This window comes from Castor canadensis, chromosome 19 (assembly GCF_047511655.1).
Source record: "Castor canadensis chromosome 19, mCasCan1.hap1v2, whole genome shotgun sequence".
NCBI classification, from domain to species: Eukaryota; Metazoa; Chordata; class Mammalia; order Rodentia; family Castoridae; genus Castor; species Castor canadensis.
Genome location: NC_133404.1, coordinates 7326276 through 7347347, shown reverse-complemented (window position 1 = coordinate 7347347; position 21072 = coordinate 7326276). Strand labels below are relative to the sequence as shown.

Sequence of the window (21072 nt, the reverse complement as noted above, 5' to 3'; positions counted from 1 at the left end):
AAGTGGATGAACAGTATTTAATAATGGCTTAAAGCAAATATTCCAGTGGCTTTCAGACCTTGCCTGTAGAACTGGGGTAACCCTTCCTCATCAAGGAACTCCTGGGTGGCACCAGAGCTGCAGGGTTAGCAAACACAGAGCACAGGCTGATAGGTTTTCTGGTCACAACCTAACAGCTGCCAGAGACCATGGATGCATTCCATGGAGCATTTATGGGCTCGCCAGCACAAGTCTATGACAATTTTATTTAATCATAAAAATATAATAGTAGTGAAATCTTTTTGTAGTTTCAGTTTACTGCTTTCTCAAGTGAAATAAATGGTCTCTCAGATTTCTTCTGCTTTCATCTCTCTGCTCTAAGTATAGTAGGATAAGGTTCCAATTAAGGCCCATTAAATGCTCACAATGATTCATGTGAGCCTTTTCCAGTTTCTCTTCCTAACACAATCTCTGTGCACCTTGAGTTATCTTGATGTTTTCAGGATAGCCATTGTTGGGTGTGAGGTCGCCCCCCTCCCACTTCAGCACCCAAGGTGGTGAGTGGAAATACTTCTTCACTGCCTTCCAGACAAGCATGTGCTTGTCATCTGTCAGTTGTGTCCATATGAACCAGGCATGCCCCCTGAGAAGGAAGCTGGCAACTGGCAGAGCCAGACTCACTGTCCCAGGGCCCCTTGGTGGCTGTGTTGTAGTAATGTGTTGAGTGGCAGCCCAGAGGCCCAGTGATGGGTCCACAGAGGAAACCTGTAGGCAGGGGACACACAGGCCTTTCTCCAGTTTCTTGACAGGTGAAAACATGCTGACACAGAGATGGCCTAGCTAAGGTGGTGTTAAAGGTCAGAGCTGACTAAAGTGTATCCTCAAGGCCTTTTCTCATTAGGAGTAGGGAACCTGGAGGCAGATGATGGCCATTTCTCCATCATGGGTTACCACTTGTTCTGGGATGGGGGATGTGCTATTCACTAGGTGACTGATCTAATTTACTTTGTACAACCCCCCCCATGAGATGTTATTCATGTAATCCCTATTTTATAGATGATGAAAGGCACCTGGTTGCTCAGGATCACAAAGTCAGTAAGTGGTACAGCTGGGACTAGCTTCAGTGGCCTGGCTCCAGCCCACGCCCCTCCTATCAACTTACAGAAGCACACTTAGACACCGGTGTGTCTGTGAAGGTATTTCCAGAACTGACTAACTAAGGGGAAAGATCTGTCCTGAATGTGGGCAGTGCCATCCAATAGGATGGAATAAAAGGATAAAGTGGAAGCTGAGTGGACTGGCTCTCTCTGTTTCCTGGCTGCCATGAGGTAGCAGCTGTGTTCCACCATTCCACCATGCTCTTCCACCATGATGCTCTACTTCATCACAGGCCCAGAAACAATGGACTGCATCTCTGAAACCTTGAGCCAAGATAAATCCTTCCTTCCTTAGGTTTTTTTCTCAGACATTTTGTCACAGTGATGAAAAGTCTGAATAACACAGAAAATCGGCACTGAGAAGCAGGGTCAGTGTTGCGACTATGTAATTATGCAGTTCAGAAGCCTCTGGAACTACGTTGTGTGTGTGGGGATTGGAGGAGTGTGGAGATGTGGGATAGAGATGCCCAGAATGCTACAAGCACAGCTTAATGGGCGATTCTGGTGGGAGCTCAGAAGACCCAAGTGTTAACAGGAGGTGGAGAGTAAAGACTGGACTCACGAGGTTTCAGATGGAACAGGACTCCATTGGCAATTAGTCTGTAGGCCACTCATGTGATGTTTTGGCAAAGAACTTATCTCCATTTTGTCCCTGAGAGGCTAGTTTAAAGGTGATGGGCTTAGTAATCTGGTGGAGGCAATTTCAAGGCAGCCCAGCCATTCAGGATATGGCATGGACGTTACTATCTGCTTTTAGCCAAGTTTATAGTGAGAATTGTGAGCAAAAAGCAGAGCAGAAAGATTTGACAAGTTTGTAGTTTGGCCAAAAATAGAGTGCTTTTTAAAGTCGTGGACAAGGAAGGTGTGGCTGTTAAAGAGATTAGCACCACTAAAAAGAAGCCAAGTACTTTGCACCAGGAAAATAGAAAAGGACTGAGGGCCTCCGGAGTCAGTGAAACTCCACCTATCCCAAGGACCGAGGAGTAAAAGTGTACATTTGTTTGAAAGACTGCGTTGAGAAAAGAGCTCCAGTGTGCCCTGTTCACACAGGGCTGCCTAGGGAAAGGCGTCCCTGTGTTCAGCCATACGGGCACTCACAGGCAGACACAGACCAAGGGGGAATGACCACTGCTTGAGCTTGAGGCAGACCTTGGTGTCGCCCACATTATGCTGGCCTGTGGGCATGCAATATGCAAAAGATGTGGGGTCCCAGAGGCTTCCGTCCAGATTTCAAAGGAAAGCCTGGGAGGCAAGGTGATGAGTAGCAAGGGCAGAAAACCTGTGGGTGGCCCCTGAGAGTAATGTGTAAAGCTGAAGATGCAAGAGAGATCCCAGAAATGTAGAATGTCTGCTCAGGAAAGGTGCAGGCAGCAGAGGGAGCCACCAAGAGGGAGACCATGGATCAGTTCACTGGTGGAGTCATAATTTGGTGTTGTTATGAGGGGGTAGAAATGTTAGGAGACACGACTAAGCTGAAGGGAATAGGTCAATGGGGCCTGTGTTTGAAGGATGAATCCTGTCTCCTTCCTGGCTGACATGAAGGGAGCAACTTTACTTCACTATGCCCTCCCACCATAATGTTCTGCCTCACCACAGGACCACAGCAAAGGAGTGAGATGACCATGGACTGAAACCTCTGAAACCATGAACCTTTTAAGTTGTCATCTCAGGTATTTGTCACAGCAAAGAAAAACTGACTAACGTAAAGCTGCATGTACCCAAAGGAACTATATGTGAAGACATTTAAGGAAAATGTTTTACAGTGCCCTCAAGAAACTTGTTATCTGGTGATTTTACAACTTTAAGTGTAAATTTTCCCACTGTACAATTTCTTAGAAGTGGACATACCTGTCTGACTCTCAAGTCAACTCATAAAGTCAGAGTAGATTTGCTATGAAAATGCCACCAAGATGGGAAGAAAAGACCTCAGAGGCATCCAGTTTCATTGCATGAGGCAAATAAACTTAGGACCTGAGTAACAAGGATGACATTTGTTCTTAACAACAACCCTGTGATGATGGCTCGTCTCTGTAATAGCTGGGAGAGTGACAGTCAGGATGGCCTGTCCCAGGACAAATTCTCTCTGTGGGAGAGGATTTGCTAGGATGTGAACCCCTGGGCCTCCAAAGCTTCCCTTACACATTGATGCTTTCTCAAATATAGGATTGGCCAAACCTTAAGCAGGGCAAATTCCTTTGGATCTCAAAGCTACTGGCTGCAGCAAAAACAAAACGAATCCATTTGTTTTAGAATGTGTTCAAAGATAAATTATAGCACCAAAGAAATGGCTAAAATCAGTTTTTAGCTCAAAAATCAGCTCAGGAGATTTGGACAGAAGAGCAAAAGTGATAGGTCTTTCAAAACCTGCATTGTTTTAACCTTTTCTGTAGTATCAGACACAGGGGAGACTTGGATCGTCCTAACATCCAATGGTCATTCAACACGTTATTTATTGGGTAACTTCTATGTGTTATAGGCACTGGCAACAAAGACCCTGATCTTAAGGTACTTAAGAAATTTAGAGAGACAAACAAAATAAATAAAACAGACCAAATAAATAAATGTCAGAGGTAATAAATTAGTGAAGAAAAATAAAGTGGGGCAATGGTAAAAGAGAGACGTCTAGGCTGAGACAGTGTTTTAGTTCCTGTGGTTGGGTAGAACCTTGGGAGGTGAGCCCCTCAAACCATGCTGATTTCTGAGGGAAAAGTTCCAGGTGGAGCCAGTGTGGAGTATCTGTGATTTCTGTACTTAGAACTGAAAACGATTAAATGTTTCTCACTGCTGGTTGGGCCAGGACTTCCTAATTCATCTTAGAAGTATAAATTCATCTCAGAGCTGGAAGCGTCTTTCAGAGTATCTAGCTTAACCATTTAAACATTTGTATTAGCATACATTAATATATAACTGTACAAAGGGGTTTCATCGTGATATTTACATACATGATATAATAGACTTTGATCAAATTCACCCCATCTATATTACTTTTTCTTAACCTCTCTCCCTCCTTGCCCAAGGTCACGTGGTTGTAAAAGGATCCAGCTGTACTGACAGCTGCAACAGTATTTATTTCAATGCTGGGTTTTCTGTGGCTAGCGAGGATCATATAAAATTTCCATTTCAGGAGACATGTTTTATTTGTGATTACAGACTAGGTCTTTACAATCTAATACAGAAGTGATTTCTTTAAAAAGTTTCTCCGTAACTGAGGACTTAAGCAGATTCTGAAAAATGAGATTTCTCATTGATCATGAGTTGTCATGAGACTCCTCTAACCTCATTTCCTGGTGTATATCTGACACCCCAATAGAAGATTTTCAAGTGAGCAGAGGACACCTGTGTGCACACCTGACTGACCCTTGTGCGAGGGACCTGCTAGGCATCCTGGGAGGAGCCTGCTGAGGGCTTATTGCTTTTATTGTCCATCTTCTGCTGCTCTGAAGCAGAGGCTGCTCTTAAGATGGAGCTCAGAGGGGATATTAACCTTATGTCACCTTGCAGCTAACCTCAGTCCTCACAGTGACCCTAGTTTGTGCAGCCAGTCTCATGGCCACTGCTGCAGGAACTAAGTGAATTCCCAGTTTTTCATGGTCTACCTGAGATGAAGCTATGGCTAACTCTCAACTCCTACACTGTGATGGGAGGTTTCATGACAGTTATTTTATTGGAGTGTCCTAAACCCAAGTTCCCTGAAAACAAGAAACGGAGACAACTGGTAGGGAAGAGCAGTTTATCTATGTAACTCTGTTTCTTTCCAGATTACTGGGCCAGTCACGATCAGCCTGAGGTTAAGATTCCTGGGCAATCGGATGTATTGTCCCGTGCAGTAATAGGACAAGCAAGGGACAACAGTTGCCTTTCTTAAGCATTACTGTGAGTCAGGGCCTATGTTGTCTTTTGTAATTCACACAACACCTTAGCAAGTAGTAGTATGGTGACCTCCAATTCACATGTAGGAGACTGAGGCTCAGCCTTTAGTCACCTGCCCGGCGTCCTGGTGCTAGGAAAGAGCGGCACTGGGATTTCAAAGCTAGCAGACTTCAGGTCTGTGTTCTTAATCATCTTGACATTTGACTTTTTGTAGAATGATCAGAGTTCAGGTTCAAAATTGCAACTCTAGACTGAATGAAGGAGTCCCCTGCAGGAGGGTCTGGGGGAATGACACTACGTTACACACACATCAGGAAGCAATCCTGGCAAAGCTGAATGGCGGTCCTTGCCGGATGAAGTGCTACAGTCTGAAGTCCTTGGTGTAAGGACTCAGGCTTGGGGGCAGTCTACTCCAGTTGCTCCTCTGTAAGTCAGAAGCTCCTTATGATCTCTAGGTGGTTTGTGGAATAAAAACAAAATGTACCTAGTATAAGTGTCACTTTGCACTAACTTTGTGTAGGATAACTCATAAAATGATAAGACACATAAAAGGTATTTTTCATTTGGATCCTGTGACGGTGGTGACTTTTAATATAACTGGTAAAATTGCTAGCTGACAAATTTCTCCATTCTAACACCAGTTATGTCAGTGACTAGAAGTCTTAAAATAAATGTTTGGGCAGAAGTCATTTTTAATTAGGAACTTTTTGTCTGCTTTTGGCCCCCAAGTCCCACATTTTTCTTTGGTGCTATAATATTGAGAGTTAAAAGTTGGCTCTAAAATGATTCTATTGTTGAAATTCTTAGGATCTTCCTTAGATAAGATGAATTTCTATCACATGAAAGGAACTGTAGACCAGGTATGGTGGTATATACCTATAATTCTAGCACTCAGCAGGCTGAGGCATTATGAGTTCAAGACTAGCCTAGGCTAGTGAGACTTTGTGTCAAAAAACAAACAAACTAAAGTAGCTTAAAAAAAGGAAAGGAACTTCTATCTGTCACACAAGAAAGAAAATACACAAAGCTGAATGCTTGTGAAGAAAGCTGCAGACACAGGGAGAACCAAGGCTTCCCAGTAGCAGCCGCTGGTTGGTGTGTGGACTGGATGGGGCTAGGGTTTACCAACTGGGTGTGACCTGGCACAGATTAGCCTCTGACAAAGACACAGAGTAAAGCAAGAATGTTTGAGCAGGAAGCAGGACTCAGGCTACCTCTGCAAGTTCTAAATGTTGGAATAGGATTCTGGAACACTGCCACTTTTTTGTCCAGTGCTGTGGATGGAATACAGGCCTCCCACATGCTAGGGAAGTGCTTTACCACTGAACTACACCCCCAACCCTAATGCCTCTGTCAAGATACAACTGAAGGGCTGGAAACCAAGCTCAATACCCCATACTGAAAATGACAATGGTAACAACAAACCACAACTGTGTCTCCTTTAGCTGCTGATGGGATTACACTGTGAAACAGCTCCTGTTTCTGGTGCAGGGAAACACCCTATAGAGGTAAGGATAACAGATTCATTTTAGGAACTCTTCATCAAATTCACACTTTTTTTTTTTCCTTACTAAATCATCCAATTACCTGGAAAGACCTGCAAAACGCATGTCACACAGCCTCAGGCACAGCCTCATTGTCTGCTTGCCTACCAGTCCTGATCCTCCAGGAAGCATTGGGAACACATTACCTGGTCTGCATGCATGCCACTCCAGAGAAGATGGATGGGGCAGGGTGGGCCAAAGGGAGCCTTCAACAACCCCAGACTGCAGCAGCACAGCTGGCACAGCTGGACTCTATCGGGCCTTTCCAACCCAAAATGAATACGCAAAGGTGCTTATTCCCAATACAGGAATATGCAAGCAGCCAAATAATCCGTCATTTGAGTTAATTTAATTATCAGACCACATTTAATTATCCAATACAAAATGTAAATAAAGTGAAAGGCTGACAGCACACACTAATTATGTTCATTATAATAATTAAATGGGAAGGAATTTAGAAAGAGTCATGAAAGCGTCATAAAATATAGGGAGGCTTTTGATTAAAACATTTTAATTAGAAATTGCAACTCTGTAGGAAAGAGATGATTGGTTGCATCAAGGATGGGCATTACTTTATTATCCAGCTTTTCTCTTTCTCATCCTTGGGGTCATGGGGCTCAGCCCCTCCAGTTAATAGACTAAGTGGTGGTAAATAAAAAATGCCAATCCTTTATGCAAACTAGTTACCTAATCAAACAGACTTGGGCTGCAGCAAGATTTCAGGATCTTGTCTTGTGATGACACGAGATGGATCCCCTGTGGACAAAAAGGCCCCGCAAATAACATGACCTCAGAGGAATGGTACAGAAATGTGACATGACTGAGTATCCCTCATTTAGAGGAAGTGCTATCAGGCTAAGAAAATTCATTTTCGGAGGCACAGAGTGGGGCACAGAGGGGGTACAAACTGGCCTACCAGTGGTGAGGCTGGGCTGTGCCAGACAGCCATTCTAGGATGAAGGCGCCACAAATCTGTGATGGGAGCTGGGGTATCCCCTCAGCAAATGCTTAGCTAGCAAATTACTGGGAGGGGGATGTTAGAAAAGGAATTTAATAAAATCTATTTTTTTAAATTATAGCAAACAATTGACTTTTTAGCTGTAGAAAACTTCCTTCTCAACTCTACTGGATACAAGCAATCACTACTTCAGCAACCTCTGGCTACTTCCACACCCTGTCCTCTGCAGGCATCGTGACCTGTGTGGAGCATGGCACAAGATTCAGCCTGAGCTGGGGAGCACAGCCTTATAGTGCAGGTGGAGCAACTGCAGCTGAGATGGCAACATGGCAAGGCACCTGACAACCCACCTGCAGAAGACTGCACTTGTGAGTATTTGTTGTGGCTCCCCTCTGTTCATACTGGGGGGTGGGGAGCCAAGGCACACTGAGCTTTCAGTGATGAGTTGGCACAAAGTGGACAGGCAGCTCAGTAAGTGTCCGGTGCTGACAGGATCTGTAGTAGAGAAAGAGAATCTGAAAACCACAAAAGAGTGTGGAGTCCCTGTAAGATCAGAATGCCGGTCGGTCTATGCTTCCAGTCTCAGCCTTTAAAACATCACAGACTCCCAGAGTTGCAAGGGAGATCACCTACATGCAATCTTCCTCTTTCTCCTCCCCTTCATTTTCTGTTTGTTTTATTGTATAAAATATGTGTAATGTAATTGACCAGTTGAGCATTTTTAGCCCTCAGCTCAGTGGCATTAACATTCAGTATTGTGTGGCCATCCTTCTCCAAAACCATGCACTCTCCCCGGCACAGTCAGAGGGCAAGGCTTTATCTAAGGTCCTAAGGCTGATGCAGAGCTGCAGCTGGAGGTCAGGCCTTCTATTTGTTGAGCTGGTCCATTCATACTTAGGAAACATGTTTGTTTATACCTTCCCAGAATCTTGAGAGTCTCCTGAGTGAGGCACACATCTGTGCCCAGAAACTTCCATGTCAGCACTGGCAGGTGCCTGGGCATCATCTACCTCCTGCCTCTGTCTAAGACATGCTTAGGTGATCACCGGTGGAGGGGCCTTCCTGAGCCATGTGAGATGAAATGGAAAGTACAAGACCTGGGATTCCAGAACTGGTCTTCTAGGGATGGCTTCTCTATGACATTTTGGGGGCTTAATTCCTCTCCTAGAGCCTCGATTCCTCACCTGTCTGAGGTAGGAATAATCCTGTATTTATGCTCTCACTGGAATGCTAGTGAGCCATACGAGACAAGATGGGGACAACAGCACAAAGAACTGTACAGATACAAAGGGTTATGCTTAGAAATGGCATTTCTACAAGGCGCAGTGCCTCCATGTTTTGCCATTAGTAGCTTTTCTATCAGTTTCGTATTTCTTCTGAAGATTGTTGCATTTCAGCAATTGTCCCAGAGCTGGACTTCTTGATGACTAGTTTAGCATTCAGTGCTTCTGGGAGGCGAGGTGCTGAGACACAGCTCTGGCTTTTCCCACTGTTCTCATTTCTTCCTCAGAGTGAGCTCACATCTCAGCTGTGAGCTCCAACCCTCACTGCATCCTCTTCTTCCCTAACTGACAAGTGATGGGGTCTCAGTCCTATCCTCCTCCTGCTATTGCCTAGGCATCACTCTGTCCATTTCATCAGCTTTCTTCTCATCCCAATACATCCAGTAAGCACTTTTCACCCTGTCCACATCAGGTCTAATATGCCACCTTCAAATATGAGTCCCTCCCCAGTCCCTGTTCACTCTGCTGATACCAGAGACACGGAAAATATGTATTTTATTGAAAGGAGAGGTAATGTCTATGACCCAGCATCAGCAGAAAAACTGAAATCCCACATAATTCTGAGTCCTGTAAGCTTATCACAACAGTTTATGCAAAAAATTTCAGACCATCTCTAGCATGAAAAGTGCTGAAGCAGCTGAACTTTTTGCTGCAGAACTGCACACAGCAAAATATTATCACACAAATTACTCAGCTCTTTACAAGTGCAGTAGAGTGTCATGATATATAGCGTAAACCACTTACATATAGAACAGGAAACTGTTACATAAACTGTGAATGTCCACAGAAGATAAAGCCGTGTAGCTGTTAAAATGATATTCACATTCGTGAAGTGCAGAAGGGCACATGTGCAATGCCACTTTAGCTCTGCAAGATCAGTCACAGAAACAGGACTAGAAGGGAACCTGCCAGTGGCTCTCTCAGGTGGTGAGAGCAGGAATAACCTGGATTCCATTTTATTTGCTATGCTTGCCCTGTCTTTTCACAATAAATAGGAAACACTTTTGTAATCAGAAAAATAAAAACAAACTTTAAAGAAAAATAAAGCCATTTAGTAGACTGAATGAATGCACACAAAGGAAAGAAATCCACACAGGTGAGCAGCTTTTAAGAGACCAAACTTGCTGGGCCTAGACCCCAGAAAGGACAAATGCTTCCACCTGGAGGTGTTTGCAAGAGAAAGATCCTGCTTGTGGTTCCCATGGTGGGAATTGAGAAAGAGTTGCCATCTGCTCTCCTGGCCACAGAGTCTGAGAAAAGGGAAATTTCTGTGTATGCTATTCTGGGAAGGGCCTAGATTTTCCTATATTTTAACCATAGAAACAGCTTTCAGAATGGACAGCATCTTTTTCCACCTTCTTAAAGCATGTGTAGTGGTATACGTATACCACTACACGTGCTGTCCGCGTGCTTAACTCAGGGTCAGCACCAACAGTCATCCATCCTTCAAGCTCATGGGCTGTGAGTTTGAGTTCTTCTGCCATTTTCTCTAGGCAGGCAATGTCAGCTCTCAGTGTATAGCCTCATGCCCTGTACTTGGCTCTGATGGCACAGCCATCTCCTTTGCTCCTTCCCTGCTCTGGTTGGCTGTGGGCATAAATCCGGTAGGCACTCTTGTTTGACATTTGCTGTAAGGGTAGAGTGCAAGTAACGAGTTGTTCAGAACTCCTTCTCTCAGCTGTAATCTACATGTCAAGGTTGCTGAGTAGGAGGTGCTTTACATAAAGGAAGGCATCAGAAATTTCTATTGATATGTTAGCTGTGCCACAATTCTGATTTCAAAAATAAAGAGAAATAATTCAACTTCATAAAGAAGCAGAACCCTATTTAGACATAAAATCTTACTCAGAAATCAAGTAAAGTAACTAAAGGCAAAACTACTCTGGCAGCTCAGGGAGAGGCCCAGCTCCTGCCCTCCTAGTCTACCGTCCAACACCATTTGGAAGCCTCTTGGTACCTAGTAGTAGCCAAGAGCCAAGAACAGTTTCATGAAGTATCAGACTCTAATATGTTCTGCAAAGTGAGCCAAGTTAAAAAAATGTAGGTGCTGTCTTATCAAAGCAAGACAGCATCAAGAATCTATGTGGAGAGGGAGGGTGCGCCAGAATATACACATCAAGGGAGTAAAAGCTTCTGTGTGCCTTAAGAATATTAGACACTGTATTTTTATAGCTGTAAGGGAAAGCCCTAGTTCTATCTAGTGCTGATTAAATCTCCTTGGAGTGACAAAGCCAGTGACACATCTGGAGAGCCTGGTTAAGGGGTTCTCACAGGACAGATGGGTTCTAGCAAGGTAGCCTGCCTTTTCTCACTCCAATTCCTCACACTTCAGTGCTAGGGGAGCAGTCTAAGGTACCTTCCAGGGCCTCTTACCTGGTTATCTGGATGGTTGACAGTGAAGTAGCCCACACAGACGATGACTTCATGAAGGAGGCTTTCACAAGAGACTTGGCTGCAGTGGCCTAGCAGGGAGCTAGCCATATGTCGGAATGCAAGGGACAAGCCCTCTGCCCCTACAATAGACTGACAAAAATGAGGAGCAGTTAGAACCCCAGCCCAGAGACAGACCGGCTGCAAATCACACAGCAAGACTGGGCCCCGGGGCTGGAAAAGTGTGACATTTCTACAGTTCTGTGTGTAAAACTTACATTTTCTTACATAAATATTCTCATTGTACAAAATTTAGAAAAGTATAAAAATACTAAAATCCACCTGTACATGTGCACTTTGCTAACTTCCAATACTTTTGTCCTAGAGAAAAGATCTTCTTATACACAGAGATAAACATACATTTTTAATTACTCGTGTTCAAATAGAAAAGAAATACAAAAAAGAACTAATTAATATTTAAATACTCTATAAACTAAAGGCTCCCAAAAGAATGTACAAAACCAAGCCAAAAAATCCAATCCCCCACTCCAAACCAGTAAGCCCCTCAGTTCTGAGGCTTCTGGGATCTTTTCTCTAGACAGGCCAAGGGCTGTCGGTGGTGGGCGACTCAGGAGGAGAGTCTGAGTCTGCCTGTGCAGCCTGAAGCTTCTATTTAATAAACATGTCAAACAGACAGAGCGACAGGAGGGCAAAGGGGAGAGGCGAAGCCCACAGAACACACTTGCAGCCCACACTGGAATGAAGCACCACCGCCAGCCTGTGGGAAAGGCAAGGCTGCATTTTAAACTCATCTCCTCATTTGAGGTCTTGGTGGCTTTGAAACAGGTCAGATGCACTGCAGCTTGGAAGTTTCAGTGAATTCACTTTGCCTAACAGTGGGTAAAACACAGCCGTTCAAGTGGGCGTTGGTGAAACAAATTGACTGCTAAATTTTGAGAGTGCCTTCAGTCTGTTTCATTGCCTCAAGACAAAAAATGGTTTTCAAGCCCCAAAGAGACATCAGGAGGGCTTTTCTCCTTTAAATCAAGTAGTGACACCTTTTCAGTTTAGCTCTTATTTAATTAGTCTTGTCCAGCATGCTGTGACCCAGTGCCCTCCATTTGACCTTTCCGGATAAGAGCAGGTCAAGGGGCATGTACATTTGAATATAAAAATTAAACCAATTTCTCAAGGAAACTATATTTCCTTTTTAGCCAGAATTAATTGCTGAGTCAGTACACTGATTTGTTTTTTGAGACCACGTTCAATTGTAAAAACTGTCAAAGGGAATGCAATATACAATGGCCCCCATCTCAAGACCATCCTGCCGGCGATGATTTCAGAGTGAAATCTGACTTTTTGCTGAAGGGGGGAAATAGTTTGACAACCTTATTAGCATACAATGAAATGTAACCAGCTACACAAATATTCTAATGGATAACGTTCTGTTACCGTCACACGACGGGCTGTGGCTTCAAAGAAGGGCAGAGAAGCATTGGGCGTTCTGCCCGACTGCAGACTCGACACCTGCCGATGGTCTGGTCGTCTACACCTTACAAGCTGAGCCACTTCAAGTGTCCTGAGTGCCAACTGCGTGCTGGCTGGCACAACACCTTTGTGTACTCTTGTTTAGTCTTTAAACAGTCTTGGGGTGCTTTACAGATGGAGATACTGAGTTTCAAATGTGCAGATGACCTGTCCAAGGTGACACAGCACCTCAGTCTAACTCCAGGTCCAGCAAGCACACCTGATGAGCTTGCCTTACTATTCAGCTCTGCATTCCTGCAACTTGGGCCCAAACCCCTCACCTGTCTCATTCATCTTGCCTCACTCTTCTTCAGTGGTTCAGGCCATCTATTTTACTTCAGGTTCCTTCTTCATTTCCTTTGAGCCTCCCCGGGTTGTCTCAGATTTTTCTAAGGCTAGACCAGGCTGAGATGTATGCCTTCCTTCTTTCTACCTAAAACCTCTTTTCCTTCCCTTCCCATAGTTCTGAAATCTCACTTTTGATATGCAGCTGTTTTGATGAGCTAGAACATGGGTGTTTCTCTGACCACATTCATCATAAAAGTAGTACTTTTCTCCCCAAAATATATAGTGTGAACACTTTATATTTATTTAAGCATTATATACTCATCATCAATGGTATCCATATAGTCAGATGTGTCATTTTAGTTTGCTAAGCAGAGTGTGTGGCAGTTCACAAATGACCACAAATCAGTGACAGTTCTCCCATCAAAAGTAGGGCTTATGTCTTCCTCTTTCTACCTGGAAGGCTTACTACTGATGGCATTGGTTGATATGCAGCTATATGACTTCATAAAAGCCATGCAGCTGCTGTCTGGTTCTTTTGGAACACTGCTTTCCAGAAGCTTCCTATTAGGATACTCCCACTCAGGACCCAGACATCATGGTGTTTTGAGATGCTCGAGTCACACAGAGAGAAGCAGTACGTAGAGCATCTACCAATAGTCATAGGCGACCCAAAGGTATCTTTGAACCATCCCAGGCATTAAAAAACAAAGGCAAGGAGCCTCCAGATTATTTCAGCTCCCAGCTGTGTTGAGGCAACCCTGCCCTCCCCACTTCCCCTCTCCTCACCTTGGGATCCTCTCACCTGAAGACCTGTCATCACAGAGTCATCCCCACTGGGATGAGCCCTATCTGAATTCTAGACTCACAGAATCTGTGATCATAATAAAATTGATTATACTGTTGTATATTTATTCCACTAAGTTTATGTGTTTGCTTTTAAATGCTTGAAAGTGCTGAGAGTAACAAGGTAAGGTAAATGTATTAAAGGGTCTGATGCTAGAAATTCTGGGTGTTCTGGCCCCTCACATGCTGGTGAGGGGTCAGGAGAAACAGGTGCTGGTCTTGGGCACTGAAAGGACATGGCTAAGTCAAAGGAACAAGAGAAGAGGAAGGTCCTTGTAGGAGTTTGTGGCCCATCCTCTGGTTTAGGGTAAGGAGTCCCTGGAAACTATGACTGGGGAGAGAATGAGAGAGAGAGTAATGACAAAACTGGCTAAAATAAAAGAAGACAGCAGAGGCAAAACAGACAAAAAGGAAGAAAAAATGGGAACGGAAGAATTAAGAAAAACCACAGAGTTGCATGAGCAATAAAGAAGCAAAGGCACTGGATAGCTGTGAGAACCAGCCAAGAAAGGACACTATCAGGAAGGCAGAGCATTTGATTCTGAGAATCAAATACTCTTGAGTCACCCTGGTATCTTTTCCTGGTGTGTTTGGCAAATGTGCCTCAAGTTGGAGATATAGACTGGGCTGGATATGACAAAGATCTGGAGAGGAGAAATATTAGGTTTATATTGGATCTATGAAAAGTTTCAAAAATAGGCTTTTTTTTTTTTTTTAAGCATTATTGGCCATTGTGCCTAAAGGCCACCAGGGAGCAGGCTGGCTGGAGATCAGTGTGTGAGGTAGCCTAGGAGGAACAAGGCAGGGGTCTGGGGCTCTCTGATGCTCAGGGATGGGTGGGATGGCTGACTTAATCTAGGTGCTGGTTTATGATGTGGAAGACCCTGGGGCAGTACTAATCCTAGTCAGAGGCCCAGGAAGCCACAAGCCTTTAGTTTACTCGCTTTTTCATAATCTCTGGTAACAAAGGAAATCACTCTGTTTAGACACAGCTGACAGAGACTGCTGGACTCCATATCCTGAGGACAAAATCAGGGTTCCCTGTTTTCCAAGTTGTTTCTAGATAGAACACACAGGCTTGGGTCTTCACAAAGCTCAAATGTTATGCTCAACCCAGAGGCAAAAGTCATCACATTTTTTTGGAATGACATCTCCCATTTTCTGTGTGGCTGCGAAGTCCTCCGATTCTACGTTATCATGCAGTTTCCATGTGAGGCTTCACTAGTGAAGCTGCTTTGGAAACAGAATGCCCTAACCTACGGGAGGAGTCTCTGTTCTTGTGACAGATAAACTAACTACAAAGTTAAAAGATACGAGAGCCAATGGCACAGCTTACTAAGTTCCTTTTTTGAACAGAATGACAGGAAGACATTAAAGAATTGCACATTTGTCATCAGCTACAAAACAGAATGGCAAAGACCACAGTTTTCACACACTTGCATCTCTATAACCTTTTTCCCTCTTAGCAAAGTAATTCATCTAAATTATGGGTTCATCATCTGCCAAGTTTTTTCCTTTTTAATGAAATCGCTTGGTAGTTAATAAACTGAAAGAGTAAGTGTACTTCTTGGGGGTTGTTCTGTTCCAAGGTTCATATTTGTAAAAATTAAATACCCTACATGAAAAAGAAAAGCCTGGTCTAAGCCTACAGTCTGGGGTTATAGCATAAGGCGATTTTTTTTCTTTAGCTATAAAATCTTAATTTATAGGGGTTTGCACATCTAAGTATACACGCACTTTATGTTGAACACAAATTAGTTAAATTATCCATAGAAAGTTATACCAATCAAAATAATTTATCTAATTTGGGTTCTGTTTACATAAGAGACCATTAGTTTTCTTAATATTTAAAAGTTGATGGGAGGATAATACCTTTACCTAGAGAATTCAAGACAGAAAGTTTCTAAGTGGCAGAGTGTCACAGGGCCAGCTTTGGGAGTGAAGAATCATGGGTAAATAGTCTTGACTCAGCCATGTGTTACCTTAGGCAAATGACCAATCTGCCAACTCTCCATCTGTAAAATGGGTACAATAATATTTTGTATGGTAGTTAGGAGAATAAAGAAGAAACACACATAAAGCATCCAGTGCAGTTCCTAGAAAACAGCAGCTTAATAGATGGTATATGATTCCAATTCAGAAGAACCTCACATTATACCTACATTAAGATGCTCACTTTTTGTGGGTTAATGCCAACACAGACCAAGGGTTGGTACCTGGAAAGCAGGCAGATCAAGAGCTGCAAAACTGTTGAAGAAACGCAGACTCTGAATGGCTACTTGGGTGGTGTTCTGAGTGTAGCTCTCCTTGGGACTGGCAGTGCTGGGGTCCGAGATGGTGCCATGGAAGAGGACACAGTAGAGCATGTGCAGAACTCCAGCCAGGTCTGTGGCTTGAAGAGCAGCTGTCAGCCCCGTGGGATCCTGGCGATTATTGTCGAATATGCTGTATGACCTGACAAAGAAACATTCAACTCTTTGAGGGAAATCTAGTTAAAGGATGTTAGCATTTTTATAGGTCAAATGGAACAAGACAAGCAGACATTAAAAGCAAACCATCTGAGTAGTGTAATGAGGGAACAAGAAACCTCAAGGAACAAATGCAGCCTTCCACATCAAGTGTGCTGTGACTTCCCTTTCCTCCCCCGGGAGCCCAGGCTGCTGTTGCGGTGGCAAGTGAGCAATCTGCAGCCAGTGCTCAGGCTGCCACCACCCTCCTCCCCATACTGTGTAGCCGAGGTAGCTCCACTCTGTTTAGTGCCTAGGTTTGGCCAAACTGTACAGCGTCTGTAAGAGCTTTGGGGATTCAGACCCAAAACACTGCAGTTTCCTTTTCTGGATATACAAAGGGATTCTTTTCAGGAGAGGCAGCTACCAAGAAAGCACAAGGTGCCAAAGTCCTTCAGAGTGTTGGCACACTGTGGTAGGGAGACCCTTCAGCTGCTTTTGCAGGCACTGTTCCAACATCAGAGACATCTGGAACCGGTTGTAGAGGCCAGAGTCCCAAGAAGAAGCCAGTGCTGAGCTGGGTCTATACAAACCATTGTGAAGCCAGCTTAGCAACTGAGGCAATTCAGTTGCTCCCACATCCTTGAATTCAGGTATGCATGAAATACCCAGGCCCAAGAGAGCAGTCAAAGCACACATGGCTCCAAGAATTCATTCACCTTTTCTCCTCATAGAAATGACAGAGATTCCTCTGCGAGGAACCACTTCTCCCTGCTCCCTCCCTATTTACTCTGGCTTGGGCTCAGGGTGTCTAGGCCTGAAGCGAAGCTGCACATTTTGTTTCTCTGGCACATGTCACACTCAGAGCTAGCAGCACGGAGAGGGACACTTTCCATCCATGCTTGGAAGGAAATTTTCACTTTTTCCTCTCCTGAGTTTGAATCTGAGAAGATGCAAGGTCTGGAGCTGCAATTGACAGGACACATGCTCTAACGACTGCACAGACCCTGGGGTCCCTGTGCTCCTCCATGTGGGACTCGGCCTTTGCTCAGGAAGGAAAGTTGTAAGCCTCCACCCAAAGTCTTCCTTTAATCTGGTATGTCCTGTACAATACTCAGCAAAAGTGCCGATGCTACTGTCATGGGATGAGACCCTTCCCCAGCTTTTAACACTAACACAGCTCTTCCTCTACTACTTGCTTGTCATTCCTTTGGCTGGAACCTGGGAAAGGAGAGAGACCTGTTTACCTCATTATCTTGTCCAGAAGAGCTCGAGAGACACTACTAACTAAATAAGAATTAGGAGGTCTGGGTGTGAGTTTCTAATATCTTATCTACCTTTCTCAATTCATAAGTTATTTTTCCCAAAGAGATAATTTTACTCATTTCGATTTGGTAGTTGCATCAAAATAGTTTTATTCATAACCATGGTCAAGCTTTATATCCTCAATGTGTTGTTTGTCATAGTGCTAAGCATACAGCCACATAGTATGTGACATCTTTGTACACCTTGTTCTCTTCTCAAGAAAGAAGCCCTTATGAACTACTGTCACTTCATGCATACGGCAGGATCTTCTAAGAGTTTTCCCTCTTTTGTCTCAGCTCGCTCCTATTTCAGTCTTCCATGGTTGGTAGGGAAGTTTCATTCTTCTCTTCTATACACAAAGCAACTAACACTTAGGCAGACCAGGTGAGATGTTTTAGGCCATGCAGATTTGTCAGTGGCAGAGGCAGGCGCACGCATGGCATGGGACTTTTCACTCTTAAAGGACGGTGAGTTGTCCTTAAAGACCAAAACATCTAGGACCAAAACATGCAGGTCAATCAGGAGGTAATTTCTTATTTTCTCTCTGCCTTCTCTTCAAATTTTGCAATTAACTGAACATTGTTAAAGTACATACAGACTATTATGCAATCCTGTATCATCATAGGAGAAATCTTTGTCTTATGGGACTCAATAAAAAGACAAGTTTAAGAAAGGATGTTTATTTGATTATAGGCATATGTGAACCTTTACACAAACTTCTGTTAGCTAATGTCAGTTGGCCTTCACTTCCTTCCATTAGAGCAGAAAGAGTGAGGGGTCAGAACCTAACTAGAGACATGAGTAGAGATTAATGTGTCTGAGTTTATTATATAGGTTCCAAAAAGGGGCCTGTGTTTGTTTAAAACTGCCTGCCTTTCAGAACAATGACAAGCTGGGAGACACAGCTCCCTAAAGCTCATTTCTAATAGGCTTGCAGAACCTCAGGGATGAGTGACACCACTTCTGGTGACAACAGTTTTCCTGTTCTGTGATTCAGAATACTGATTTTCCTTTATTGCTGTGCTGCTTTTAAATAGCTCATTACCTTGCTCTATGCGGGTATTCAGGAGTATAGCTTTATTATTAAGGCCTTTGTAGTACTTAATCTTTCTGAGTATTTATTAAATGACATGAGCTCACTACTTCTCCTTTCAAGGAATAAATACAAAAAAAACTAAATAAATAAAATAAGCAAAGGCATCAGAACAGCTCCTCCCTTGCACCATTATTTAGGAAAACACTAATCAGACAGATCATAAAAACACATAGCCTCAGTCTTATGCAAATATTCTCCTTGTGAAACAAAAGTGTTGAGTGAGGAAAATCAACTAAGCATTCAAGAACTCAGATGTGAAAATGGTTCAGAATGCATATGATACTGCTTCATGGAAAGGGATATCCATCTCAAAAAGAGTCTGAACATTCCGGTGCTGGGGGGTGGGGCTTGACTTCTACAGACCTGAAGGGACTCTGGAGAACATTTACTTTTGATTTAGTCTGAAATACAGATAATTTGTCCATGAACAGGCTGCTGGCTCTGTTGGTGTTGACTGTCAGTTATAATCACTTTAAGCCTAAATGTTTATAATAAAAAACTAAAAGGCCTTATTCATATCAGGCATGAGTTATGAAGTTTTCTGTAAAAAGTACATGGAAGATAAGAAAAAAATTACATCAGAAATTTTGTACCCACACTCTGAGATCCTTTTAATATTCCCAGATTTTTAAGATGTTTTGTTTGGATTCCAAAACTAGAGATTTTAGTGGGATATTCATTTCTATTCAGTGAGGCTAGATTCAATTAGGGAAAACTTCAACAGTGCCACCTGTCCAGTGCCTGAAAACACTTCTGTGCCTTATAGAAGAGTACAGTTAGCCCCCCTGCCAAAACAAAACAAAACAAAAAAAACCAGTGGTTTGTGTGGGCATGAGTCAAGGGCCATCCACTCCATCTTTGGCATTATAAACCACCTCTACACCAGGCCTTGGTTGGCTTAAATAAGTGGGGGCAGTTCCAGACTCTGTAATTGGGTCCCTGTTTGTTTCTGGCTTGTTTGTTCTCCCCCTACTTCCCACCTCCAAAAAAATCGCGATTTCTGGCTTGGAAACACTCTGATCTCTTTCAGGGCTGGTGGTCTTCGGGGCTGCAATCCTAGCTTCTTGGATTTTGGCTTTGTTCACACCTTTAGTCCTGGAATCCCTGAGGCATTTTGTAGGAACGTCCCATTTTAGCCCCTGAAGCTGTAGAACTGCAGTCAAAAAGTCTGCACGTTGTTGGAGTAGGTGGGATTAAGTGACCATCTCACCCAGTGACGGATAGGACTTCAGTGTGCAGGGACAGGTGAGTTATCTCTTAGCAATATTCCAGCTCTTGGCCCTTGTATCTTGGGATATTCCAAGAAAGCCAACCTACGTCCAGTGACATCACTGTTCACCAGGTTTTGCAGTGAGTGTGAAAAAGAATGGTGTTAAAAAACACAAAGTACCTGTGCTCCAGGAGTGAAGAGCATCTGAGAAATGAAAGGTCAAGAAGACCCAGTCCCTGTTCTAGAGGAGGCTACAGTCTAGTGATGGCAGGGGTATCAGTTTCCTATCGCTGCTAAAACAAATTACCACAAGCTAGTAGCTCTAAACAATATAAGTATCTTATAGTTCTGGAGGTCAGAAATCAAAATAGATCTCACTGGGCTAAAATCGAAGTATCTCAAAACCATGTTCCCTCTGGAGGCTGAAAGAAAAACACATTTCCTGGCCACTTCCAGCTTCTAGAGTGCATGCACTCCTTTGCTTGTAGCCCATCTTCAAAGCCTCTTCAAATCTCTCTTTAACACTGGCTTTCCTGCCTTCCTCTTTTGTTTATAAGGGCCTTTGTGATGACATGGGCAGACTTATGTAACCCAGGATCCTCTCCTCATCTCAAGATCCTTAATCATATCCGCAGAGCCCCTTTTTCCATGCAAGGTAATAGCCACGGTTCAGGGATTAGGACACAGCTTCCACTGGAGAAGCATTACCCCGCCTACCACAGGGGGCGTTCACTGTAGGCACGGGATTCAGCACTAAATTTATACTCTTTACCTCATGAAGCTCGCATTTCAGTGTAGGAAGACAAAAACAAAATATATAACGTAATTATCTATCTATCATCTATCTATCTATCTATCATCTATCTATCTATCTATCTATCTATCTATCTATCATCTGAGAGAGAATGAGTATGTCTGGTATGTAAGTGTTATAGAGGAGCAGTAGGAGTGTGAGTGAAGACACTTCATGGCGATTGGGAAGCCCCTTCCAAGGCACTTGTATAAGCAGAATCCTACAGGAAGTGAGAAAGGGACTCAGATGGGTATTGGGGAACTGTTTTTCAAGCAGAGGGGTAGCAAATCCTAAAGCTGGAGCCAGGAGTGTGCATGACACATTTGGGACAATTAATAAGTGAGAACATTAGTCAGGGAAGAGACTCAGATACCTGGGAGAATTTCCAGAGCACATTATTAT

General features: G+C 43.5%; 1 protein-coding gene across 6 annotated transcripts in view; it reads right to left on the bottom strand.

Annotated features, from left to right (window-relative positions):
• Scaper (S-phase cyclin A associated protein in the ER) overlaps window positions 1–21072 on the bottom strand; it is a 477645-nt gene that overhangs the window by 16053 nt on the left and 440520 nt on the right. For all 6 annotated transcript variants that reach the window (XM_074061919.1, XM_074061920.1, XM_074061921.1 and 3 more), the window contains 2 exons: window positions 16036–16273; window positions 11165–11314 (listed from right to left, as the gene is read on the bottom strand). In XM_074061919.1, coding sequence (XP_073918020.1) covers window positions 11165–11314; window positions 16036–16273 — 388 coding nt within the window. The remainder of the gene's footprint in view (window positions 1–11164; window positions 11315–16035; window positions 16274–21072) is intronic.